Source organism: Dendrobium catenatum, unplaced genomic scaffold, assembly GCF_001605985.2.
Source record: "Dendrobium catenatum unplaced genomic scaffold, ASM160598v2 fragScaff_scaffold_71, whole genome shotgun sequence".
NCBI classification, from domain to species: domain Eukaryota; kingdom Viridiplantae; phylum Streptophyta; class Magnoliopsida; order Asparagales; family Orchidaceae; genus Dendrobium; species Dendrobium catenatum.
In genome coordinates this window covers 1,842,230-1,854,720 of record NW_021318533.1, presented here as the reverse complement: position 1 = coordinate 1,854,720, position 12,491 = coordinate 1,842,230, and the positions used below count along the sequence as shown (strand labels likewise).

The window sequence follows — 12,491 nt, the reverse complement described above, 5'->3', positions numbered from 1 at the left end:
GATGTTTAATTCTTCTTTGTATGAACAGTTTAATCAATAGAGTAAGTAGCAGCTTAATTACTCTCTGATAGTTTCATAAGTGAAAAATGTTTTACCAATGATAAATAGGAGTGCGAATTATTACGTCCGGTCATCCAATTCAAACGCGTCACGTCATTAGAATATACTAGGTCCCGGTGTATTTTGGTGATGTGACGCGTCTGGATTGATGTCTGGACGAATCCGGACACCGAATGTAATAATTTACCGAATAGGAGTGATTGTTTGTAAACTGGGTAGCATCATTATGAATGAAAAATGTTATATCATTTCTGAAAATACATAACAGTTTTACATGTTTGTACATTAATTGGTTAACATCAATATCAGGAATTGTGTCAGTCGTAATTAAGCTCTTTGAGTGTCAAAAGTGTTATTTCAGCTACCAAAGTGATACCAATGGATTTTTTGCCAATATTTGCTATGGAAAAATTAGTAGTAGTACAAGTGGTCATACACAAAGACTTGAACGCATGACCTCTTAATTGGAAGCCTAAGCTCTCAACTAACAGGTTAATGTGAGTTGTATGTCAGTACTTATAATTCTACAGAAATTTTAGCCAATACAGCTTCTACCAATGATTTTTTGTCGTCATATTTTTGACAGTTGTTGTCATATATGTTTTATTTGAGATTACTTTCTTATAAATTTTTAAATAGTTTTTATACAAAAATTTAGGAAAATTTACATACATGTCACTTTATATCATCATATTTACATATATAACACCTAAAATTTTAATATTACATGCATGCCACCCTATATTATTTTAATATCAAATATAGCACTTATATTTCTTTCATGCCACTCATATATTTCATTTATACCACTCATATTTGATATGAAAAAATTGGTAATATGTAACACCAGACACAACTTACCATTCGGTACTTCATAGTACCGAACTCGGCACTGTTTGATACTACTCAATATCGAGCTCAATACCGAATAGATAGTGATGTGACACATTTTCATTGGAATATGAATAACATCTTGTGTCCGAACCCAATAACTTTCCCATTGAAGTAGTGTCGTATCTCTGCCTCTTAGTGCAGAACAACCCAATAGGTAGCTAAAAAGTGATGATACTATTAGTTGTAATATATATATAATCTGTGTTAATAGCCAATAGATAGCTAAAAAATCAGTTTGAGATCACTTTTATTTTTTATAATTTAATTTTATTTTATTTATATTTTATCAAAAATAAATATTTTTTGAATCTTAAGAATATAATTTATTTATTTGTTTTATGATGGCTATGCCACAATAAAGGCAACCCATGATAATTATTTTAAAAAAAAAAATCAAAACAAGCAAACTTATTTTGATCACTTTCAAAAATAATTGTATTCATTTAAATATACGTTAAATTAAAATATTTTTTAAACCAAAAAAAAAATTCAAACTAGTCCCAAGCGTGTCCTTGTTAAGTATTCATAGATAACCAATTAATGAAATAAAATAAATTAAACTCATCTTATCCTCTTAAAATTCTTCATTCGGGAATAAGGATAATTTTCTTACTATTTTTTAAAATATTTTGAATGGCAAATTCATCTCTTATAGGCGGATATTTCATATTTGCTGACTGGTGCATTGTTGATGAACTGTAGCCCTTTATTTCTCCATATTTTGTATGCTGGAGCTCTCTCTCATCTCTTTCAGGCTCTTTAATTTTTTTTTAAGTTCCATTTTTCAGTAAAATTGAGCAATTGCACACAACAAACAGTAACAGTTACTGAATCACAGATTTGGAAACTAATACGAAAATAATAACAGGTTGGAAGCTACTCTGATAGATTCCTTGAACCAAATGAGTAGTCCTTGATGCAACTGGTTCACTTTATATCCTTTTCGAATCCTTGGAAGCCAAATTCCGAAGGCACACAGAAGATACACGCAAGTGTTTAAAACTAAGAAAAATACTGCACAAGACTGATAACTTTAGGTTTGGTTTACGAAAACTTCCTTATTACTTCTTAAAGCAACTTTTCAGTACAAAAATTTTTATACTGAAAAACTGCTTTAAGAACCAGTAAAAAAATCGTCCCAAACGAAGTCTTAGGCTTCGTTTGGAACAGCTTTTTTGTTGCTTCTTAAAGCATCTTTCTAGTACATAAATTTTAATTATTGAACTAAAAAGCTGCTTTAAGAAGTAGCAAGAAAACCGTCCCAAACAAAACCTTAGTCTTCATACGAATGATTTAGCTGCGTTCTCCAGTGTTGCATTATTCTATCATCAAACGTAAAGCCTCACACGCACGGTTATCGCTGCTCGACATATGGGGCATCTTTCTAATGTTGCACCACAGCTCTTGCAAGTCTGAAAAAGAAATTAAAATGTTTTTTTTTTTAAATAAAGATTTGCCATTTTTTTATAAGAACATTGAATAACATCTAATAATTTGTTAGTTATGAAGCAGCAGACCATGTTTTAGTAATCATAGGTAGTCATACTACTACTGCATCAAGCACGCACTGAACATATTTTGACTGGTTCGGCGAGTTTTTTTCATTGGAAGGGTAAATAGGCGAGCAAGAAAAGCCGTCATTAACTTTTAAAAATCAGTAAGAAAGCCGTCCCAAATGAAGTTTTAGTATGCCAAATTCGACATTGGCGCAATAAATTTTCGTATTCCTCTTAAATTTGGCTGTTGAATGTGGTCATATTGAAAGTCTTGTGAGAAAGCCTTCCCCTCATACTGATCTTTAGAGACTTCTATCCCTTTTCTTTTACATCTACATACTCTGCAATTAGTTTTTTTTTGCACAGGTCGGCTATAATTTGATTCTAGTTTGGCGGTGTAAATCTTCATCATTTCAAGAATTTTGATAGTTCCCAAATTTCTTGAGAAAGACTTGAGTGTTAAAACTAGTAAGGTGGGCTCAATCATTCTAACGTGTTGCAATTGAAAAAGCTATATGGGTTGGCCTAAAACATAAACTTAAAGATCCATTCATATCATTCGGAGAATAGAAAGATCAACTAAATTAACAATTTAAATATTATAAATAAGATGAATATTATATGTTTGAATAATATAATAGAGATCAACAATATGATTTAGTTACTCGACATCATTTTCCTCGAGACTATTAAATTACTATTCTCTAATCATTAAATCTTAGGCAAGAAATAAGAATAAAAAGCACACTATTTGAGAATTCATCCAAATCTTTGGTTATTGAGTTAGATTATAGTAATTATGCAAGGAGCTCTTGTAATAATAATTAAGGTCCCTAAGGAAAAAATCATTATCTCCTCGAAAGTCAACAATACATTTACTAACACGAGAATCATGCATAGCAAAATCTAATCCTATTAAACAAACTGTAATTTATGAATATTATTCTGAGGATAAATTAAATAAATATTTATAATTACAATTGAATTCTTTTAATGAAGAATCTAAATTTATGCCTATAATAACATATCTTGTTAACTTGAACCTAAAATTGAGCAAGAATCAGAACACAAATTTGAGATTGAATATGCGAGAAATTATGAACCTACTTAAAATGAACTTTATATATAAAAGTAACTGCAATTAGAACATGAATATGAATATGAGCTTTTAAAAAGTTATTGAGTCTAGTCTTAAACATGAGGTTGTTAAATCATGCTTCTTGTCGTAAATAATTAAAATGATAGAAGGGGTTCATGAATGTAAAAATGAACAAATCACATTTATTGTAGCTGATGAATTAATTAAGCAAACTGATAAAACAAATCATAAAACATTATCTATTGATAACACAAACATAATAATTCGTATGCTTTATCTAATTTAAATTTAATTTTAATTATCATCTCAACATCATTTCAGCCATGTAATGTTTAAATCTTACCAGATGACCGCATCCAAATGTCATGTCCTTCTGGTTTGTTAAGCAAATAGGACAGGCCTACAAGAGCAGCAGCAAAAGGCAATCTGATGTTTGGTCATGAAAACTAAAGCCTAAATAGTAAATACACAGTACCTGCTCCGTTGGAGTACTTATGCTACTTGATGCCGAATTCGCTGCATTATCCATTTCAACAACTTGAGAGGGACGAGGACGAACTGGTGATGCGCTAACTTGACCTACTCTTTTTCTGATAAATTACAAAGGGTTGGAAGAAGCAATAAAGACATTAAATACCACAAAGAATAATTAGCACATAAGGATGTAATAGACTTACTTTATAGGTCTTAGGACTTGAGTTGCTTTATATTGAAATGGAATTTCCATAAGAGCAGCTAAAGCAAATGCTGCTTCCATCTTTCTTATTTCCATGCTTGATGACATGATCTTCGTGAAGTTTACAAACTACACACGTATGACCACTTGTCAAAAAAGCTAGGACCACATAGAGCACTATGTATTGATATCAAAACAAAAGCATCAAAATAATTACAAAAGTTTAGCTGACATCAATAAAGATGACAAATAGGAGTTGAAGAATGTATATAATCGAAACCAAACAGAAAAGACTAGGCCTATGATAGGAAATACTTGAGTTCGCAAGTAACCCTAATGGGAAATACTTGAGTTTGAAAGCAAACCTAACAATAATCGGTAAAACAGCGAGAAGACCGAAGAAAATATGGTGGAAGAACAATCAAACGTAGATAATCTTATAGAAAGCAAAGCGAAACACGAACGAAACAAAGATACAATTGATCCTCAATTCAAGAGGAGGATCGTTCTCTCCCAATCTCTAGACAAGAAGCCTAGAGCCCAAGACGCCAAAGAGACTCCAAGAGAAATCCAAATTTTTGCATGCCCTAACCCTAGCCTCTCCTCATCCTTAAATACAAATCTTCCAATTTCAAAAACTCTCCTTATGCATTAGCCGCCCCTTTCTCTCTCTCATGTTTGCCTCCTCAAGGGGGGCCCACCTGTTGGCCAAACCAATTAAGGAGGCGGCTTAGCCCGCCTCCTATAGAACTGGACCAACCTCTCCTGGGCCGGTCTGATTAGTTTCGTAACAGTCTAGAATGATGATGGCGGTGACTAACAAATTCTACAAAAATCTGCCAACTCGGAGAGTACTAAGTAGATCCCCATCAAGATTCACTGATCTATCACCTCTACACAATACATATGAAACATGGAAGCAGAACATGCGTGGTCTATGAGATGATTGACACTGCTATAGAAAAAAGGAAATATAGTCATGGGAAAGAAACATTGTTTGCTCCTCCGCAAATGTGTGTACTTATTACTATGTTATGCTACTCGTAATTCCATCTGAAACTCCTGTGAGAACTTCCTTTCACTCTTTATTTTCCTATTTAGAACAAACTTTTTAAACCATTTTCAGGTATACCCAATGGTAAAGTAAAACGCATGAAAAGTCAGATTTGAATATAAACTTGATCAAATTTTATTAGATTTGTTCAAGCGACAAAATGTACTATTCCCAGCCTAACAACGTACCTGAAAGTTATCAAATTCTCTCTGAGGAATGCTATCATCAAACTGCTGCATCGCATGCCAAGGTCCATCACCCACACCAACCATAATGATTGAAAGAGGATAGAGACTGAAGAGTCAAAAAGGTTCAAAACTAAGCAGAAATATATAGGCTTTGTTGGGAACATTGCAAGGACACATGCGACTGATGCGCTACCCTGCTCTCTTAGACCCGACTCTAAGGCTTCGGTTGGGATAGCTTTCTTACTGCTTCATAAAACAACTTTCTAGTATAAAATTTGTAATTTTTGTACTGAAAAGCTGCTTTAAGAAGCAGTAGAAAAGCCGTTCCAAAGGAAGCCTAAGGCTTTTTTGGGACAGCTTTCTTGTTGCTTCTTAAAGCAGCATTCTAGTACAAAAAATTTAATTATTGAACTAGAAAGCTGCTTTAAGAAGCAACAAGAAAGCCGTCCCAAACGAAGCCTAAGAGAGGGGCCAGGAAAGCCACTTTTTTCGTTAAATGGGAGTGCGGCAATAACAGCTTTCCACACAGGCCACATGACAGGCCACATGACAGGCCACACACGATACCTGCCACTTCTATGCCCAGGTGGAAGCAAAGAGCAAGCCCATATGTTAAAAATGAGCTATAGCGTTTTACCTTGCATGAGCAATAGCATCTATTGTTGCACGTTCTTGAAGACTGAAACTCCCTTTTGGTACGTCTGGGTTTCTGGTAACCTGCATTATTGCGGAATCATTTTTGAACCAATTTAAACTAGAAAAGGTCCACACGGAAATTCAAACTTTAATAACCTGCCCATCAGCAATAATCACAAGCACATGGTATTGTCCGTTACTCCTATCAACAATATCAATTGCTGCGTGAATCAACGGAGCAAATGAGGTTGGCCCTGCATGACAATCGAAAGAATTGTAAGACTAATAAACAATTTGGTATGAGTTTTTTATCAAGCATATTCTTTATTCGATTATAATAAGAATTGGTGCAATGATTCTAAACCAGCTGAATAACTCGATCATCATGAATGCATTAACAGATCTGTCAAAACAGAAATTTTTTCTTAAAATCTAATGGAGAATATTAATCATCAATGAATTCATATATCAACAATGTAAATTTTTTAAAACTTGAGACAATAATTATGCAAGAGATGGCGTCTCTATTGACAAATAAACCTCTGTCAAGCCCTATGATACTTTCTTGCTGAAATTTCCATGAAGAGCATTCCTCATCAAAAATATGCGTCATCGAAAATCACCATCACAGCCATCATTAGCCTTATCACAACTAATTGACATAAAAAAAATGAAAGCATATTCAATCAAAAGAATAGAAATTGATGATCTAGATGAGTTGTCTCAGTGTATTTTATTTCACTTATTGTGTAAAACATGTATGATGCCAGTTTCTATGCAAACAGGACATCATCTCTAGTTTTTTGAATAATGTAGGTCTACTTCACTACTGCATGATTTCAACTCAGCCCATCGAATTCAAATCAACATATATGGATCAATACCATGATATATTTTCCTATTTTGTTAGGCCTATGAGCAATTCTGAAAGAGGACTTAAGGAAAAGATACTACTATTAGAATTAATTGAAACTTCTTGTGTTCAGCAGATCCTGCTAGACAGCTAAAGGAAACAAACATAATATTGATCTTATACACCGATTCCTATTCCATACAAATCTTGAATAGGAATAATGACTATGTAATAGAATTGCCATGAACACTAATGAAACATGACACTATTTTTATAGTGATTGATCACTTTTTTATTTTATGTTTTGAAATTGCTAACAGGTACCATATATTAAAATTGTATTTTAATGAAGTGTTAAGTTGCAAAGGTTACCTAAGACAATTGTCTCTAATAGAGGCATAACATTTATGACAAAATTTTGAAGAACTCTCCGGAAAAAATGGGAGCCCAATTAAAATTTAAACTTTCATCACCCACAAATTGATGATGAAAATAAAATAGTTAATGGGAGTTTAGGTGATCTATTAAGTTGTCTAAATAAAGAGCACACATTTAGATGGGATTTCATACTACTAATGGCTGATTTGCATAAAATTCATTCATTAATAAGTTGAAAAACAAAAGTCAATTCGAAGTTGTCACAGGTTATCAGCCTAGAAAACACAAGACGTTGTTACGCTTCTTGTTGAATCTAGATCTTGTGAATTTGCACAATCATTTACAAAGCATATGCATGATTTGCTTGAAGAAATTCACAAAAAATGGAGTATACTTCCAAATACTTCCAAATAGTCTCTTAACTATTTGAATATGGCCAATTTAATTCCAAAATATAATGTTTCTCTAATTTAGTCCCTTGACTAGCAAAATTGATCCAAATGATCCTTTTGAAACTAAATTGGATCAACTTTATATAGTGGGACTAAATTAGGACAATTTTGATATAACAATTATAACATGAGGGACCATTTTGGACCAATTTTGTATAATTTAGGGACTAATTGGAGAAAAGGTTATACTTTGGGACTTAGTTGACCACAAACGAACAGTTTGAGGACTACTTTGAGAGTTTTTCCCACAGGGAAAAAGTATAGCACTTAAAATTTTGTTGCTAATATAAAAAAGAGGCAAGTGAAATTCAAATCAGGAGATAAGTTAATGGTACGCCTAAAGCCAAAAAAGATATTTATGGTAGCCCATAAGAATTAATTGTAAGAAAAGTAGAGTCGTATAAAATTTTGAAATGTATTAAAATTAAAACAGACTTAAAATTTTGATAAGCATTGATAATAATCATGTCTTTAATGTATTTATTTTGACTTTATTTCATAAAAATGCAACTAGTATCTTAAATTCTTCTCTATTTTCCTCCTCTTATGAATTCACATCCAACACCCTACCAGAAAAACCTATTCAGCTTATTCCTGAAATGAAAGGTGAGATTGAGTTTATTACTGATGGTGGATACCAAAGGTAATTTATAAATTGTTGTGGCAGACCAACATCTGCTGATTCATAGATTGGTCTAGGTAAATTTGCATTAGAAACCCTGAACGCTTGCATTGCCTATATCATTTAACTTCATGAATTATCATTGCAAACAACTGGGACAAAAACTATCTTGCAAACAACTGGGCAAAAATTATCTCAATGACTACTAAAGACAATGAGTCTGTCTTGAAAGAACATATCCATAATTTCTAAAAGGATGAACTGGCTATGGATGATTGATGAGTAGAAGAATTATATTCCTACAATTAGAGGTAACTTGAGGAATAAGTAGCATGTTTATACAGATCATATAACTTGATGCAGTTAAAAACTATAAGAGCAATTCATAAACTTAAAAGGAAGCTAGAAAATAATAAAAGTAACAAATACCATGATTGACCCTATGAAATGCATCCTTAAGAGCTCTTCTTACTCAAGGACATTATAAGGTTGGGGAAATTACGAAACCTGATAGGTTAAGATGAGGAGCAATCTGCCTATATCGCTCAAGGGCCTCCACAAAACCATGACAAGGTCGATGATCGGCAAAGAAGCTGAAGACATATTGATCACGAGTGGATGCTATTTCATTAAGTCAAAAATCAAAAGTCACAAGAAGCAAAAAAACATATCAAACTCTCAGAAGATAAGAGAGAACGTATTCACCGTCACCAAATCCAAAACAAGGTATCAAACTGTCTTCATCAAAGGCAGAAAGGGTGCGTCCTATAATAGAAATGGCTTGCTCATATGGGTTAGGGGTGCTACCAATAGCATGTAGAGATTTCCTTCCAAATGAACGCCTTCCTGTTGTATTTTGACAGCTAAGGTTAATTTTTAGACATCTCAAACTGACAACAAGAAACGTAGTAAATGGTAAACAACAATATGTTGATACTACTAAAAGCATCATATCACCTGTCCATTCATTGCTTTTTGTGAAGTCAATGCCGAGGATTAAATTTGATGATTCAAGACCAGATTCTCTCAATGCTGATGTTACCTGTATATGATAATTGGACTTTAAAGCATTTAAATAAAAACATACGCTAATATGATCTCATAGGTCATAACATAGGTTAAGAAACTGCGTATAGGCTAAATTTATTGCAGATATACCACAACGAGGGAAATTTGGCTCCAACAAACAAATATTACCATAAACCAAGAACTTTCTGCAAGACAGCAATCAAATTTGAATTTATCTTATGTAACAATGATGCAAGACAAGCAACACAGTTTCACGCATCCAGTTTGTCTTTGAACCATATATCCAAAAGGCACGTCAAAATGTACAATCATGTAACATAAAAACATTCTCGTGTCTACTACACTATAAAAGAATTTGATTGTCAAACCATTTAAACGAAGACAGTGATGGTTCTAAGCACTAGTGATACTAAGGCAGCTACCAGGACTAATAGTTGATGTGCTTTGCTTTCTCGATGTTTTCCAAAAAAAGCTGTTTTGGTTTTTGTTGGACGATAGAATCTATCTCTTCCAACGCAAGCACCCCCTTTTCAGCATTACAAAAAAGGACTCACTTACAGAGCAGCTCAATCATCTCTTGAGACTATTGGGGAATTTTCACGACTTCTAGTTCATGTAGCATAGTAATTAGTAAAGCATATCAACGCCAAATGAAGTATCAACACCAAATGAAGTCTAAAATACTAAAACAGCATCTTCTCTTGTTAACTTGTAGAGCCTAATTTCATCCCTACAAAGAAATGACTTATCCACACTCAATCACAGATCAACACTTGAGAACCAATATTTATGATTTATTTTATAAAGAGTATTTTGAGATTTGCACTGTATTTTAGGGTCGAGGAGAAATCGGAGAGATTAGGGCAGTAAAAATCCATAATAAAAAATTTAAGTAAAATATGTAGCAGCTGCAACAATATGTAACCATCAATTGAGTCATTATGTACATGATTCTAGATGCATTTTGTGTGTTGAACCGCTTCATGATTTTTTTTTTTTAATTCGCGGTGATTTGAATTATATATCACCTAATTCCCAACATCTTATACAATAACCAGCAAAAAATTCGCACGTATAATCGTATTGTAATCATTGAATTAAAAAATAATTAAATAGTCTCTAGTCACAGCTAATAAAAATACCTGTTCGAGCGAATTAAAATTGTCTGCTATAAAAGCAGGTTTCTGCTGATTTCTGCTTCTGTGATTCATGAAACAGTGACGAGAAGGAAACTGCTCAGAAGAAAAAATAGGAAGAAAATTCTAAGGATTTGAATTTGCAAATTTCAATTTGCATACATTCTACTGCAATCAACACAGAAAACATGTAAATTGATAAGATCGAAAGAAGAAAACCAAAGTTCAACAAGATATGATGAGATCACTTCGCAAAATCAAAAACTAAAATGCAATATTGATCGAAATAAGAAAAATAATCCTAACAATTCCTTTCAAGAAATTCAAGTTGATAATGGCAAGGAAAGCTAAAAAAAGTACAAATCAAAAGTATCCGCGAATTTATTTTTTAAATTGATAGTACCAATAACTTCATTGCTTTCTTTCTTGGACTTCATTCCAGCCTTCTCAAAATTAATTATAATGGTTGAGGAAGGCGGATCAAACGCTGACCTCCTTCCTACCATGGAACACGCAATACTCCCAATCCACATAACCCTATAAACTAACCTTCAGTAACTCCTCTAGCCTTACTCCTAGCACCAACCGGAAGCCGACTTATCTCCCAAGCTCAATCCACAACTCTTGAACTAAATAGAAAATCTTCACAGATTTACCCTAATTTCACCTTGAACTGCGGCAAAAATCCACGTGAACATGCCGATAATTCTAATCAGCGCGAAAAATTTAAAAGAAAATCCCAAAAATCCGCAGCCAGAAAAAAAAAATGAAAAGCAAATCTGAGCGAAATCGACAACACCGCAGCAGATTCAGTGAAGCAATACCTTGTTAATACCACACAAAAAATAATTGTATCAAAATACTCAAATCTACCCCAAAAGACACTAACTTGTTGAAGAAAACGATAGCAAGGGCATTAAGAAACAGAACCGAGTAGAGGTGATTATGAAGCAACAGTCGCTTGGCTCATCGCGGAGACGGAAGCCATTCTCCCCACGTTAAGTTAAGGGATTGAACTGCCTATTCCTGCTGAGTAAGCGCGTTTTGGTAAATCTGAGGGGTATTTACAAATTTACAAACATATAATACAATTTTTAATTTTTTATTATTTATATGTATAATATTTAAATTTTCATTTATTTATATAATATTTAAATATTAAATTAGATCAATATATATTAGATAAATTAATATTAATAATATTTTATATGATTTAAAATTTATGATATTATATAAATAAATATAAAAAATTTTATGTGAGATATACATCATAATTCTATGACATATTTTTAAATTCTTCTAAAAGTAACTAATAATTTGGTGAATTATTATGTGTATGATAGTTTTTGGTTTATTAATATTTATTAGATTGTTATTAATTTATTAGATTTTTTTTATATTCTATAAGTATTTTCTTATGGGATTATTAGGATAAAATAAACAAGGAAGAATTTGAACTTTTAAAGTTATGGGTATCATTCAATTATATATTTATTCCTTTTTGGAAGTTTCTAGAGCTTTTAACAAACTCTCTAGGATATATGTGAAAACATTTTAATATTTTATTTATTTAGCATTTTTTAACTATATTTAATTTTTTTTAAAAAAAATAAATAATTTATTATTGAAATAATATTTTTAAGTGTTTTTTAAATAATTGTCATGATCCAATGCTACCATCACTGCTGACCACTGTTACCATGATCACATTAATATAAATAAGTTGAAGGTTATCATATTTCAATTTTAAATTAGTGGAATAAAATTCAAACATTATTGTAATATGATTAAAAGAAATGAGTTAATTCATCTTGAGAACATTCCACCAAATGCTACTGCCATCTCATCCCATAATTAAATTATTCTGTGCGGCCATCAGACCGTTCGGAGATAAATTAGAACCCGTCATATCACTCAG

At 32.5% G+C, this 12,491-nt stretch overlaps 1 protein-coding gene across 2 annotated transcripts; it reads right to left on the bottom strand.

The window, feature by feature from the left end:
- Nucleotides 1–1,805: 1,805 nt before the first annotated feature.
- Nucleotides 1,806–10,669, bottom strand: LOC110104250 (E3 ubiquitin-protein ligase RGLG3). Of its 2 annotated transcripts, none has more exons than XM_028695489.1 (11): nt 10,580–10,669; nt 9,366–9,450; nt 9,114–9,254; nt 8,916–9,029; nt 6,260–6,357; nt 6,105–6,184; nt 5,468–5,573; nt 4,227–4,354; nt 4,025–4,139; nt 3,893–3,975; nt 1,806–2,366 (listed from the first exon to the last, which is right to left on the bottom strand). In XM_028695489.1, exons 1-10 carry the CDS (start codon nt 10,646–10,648, stop codon nt 3,931–3,933), a joined length of 981 nt encoding a protein of 326 aa, XP_028551322.1. In that variant the 5' UTR covers nt 10,649–10,669; the 3' UTR covers nt 1,806–2,366; nt 3,893–3,930. The 2 variants fall into 2 exon arrangements, with proteins under 2 accessions (XP_028551322.1, XP_028551319.1); XM_028695486.1 differs by having other exon boundaries at nt 3,893–3,949.
- Between the last annotated feature and the right edge of the window lie 1,822 nt (nt 10,670–12,491).

Bases quoted from the DNA above. Each gene is read 5' to 3' on its own strand.
- LOC110104250 (XM_028695486.1), bottom strand. From the start codon at position 10,648: ATGAATCACAGAAGCAGAAATCAGCAGAAACCTGCTTTTATAGCAGAC. The intron at 5,574-6,104 runs GTAAAACGCTAT...TTGACTCTTCAG, and splicing joins GATGCTATTGCTCATGCAAG to TCTCTATCCTCTTTCAATCA. The intron at 2,367-3,892 runs GTAAGATTTAAA...TTTCTTTTTCAG, and splicing joins CATTTGGATGCGGTCATCTG to ACTTGCAAGAGCTGTGGTGC.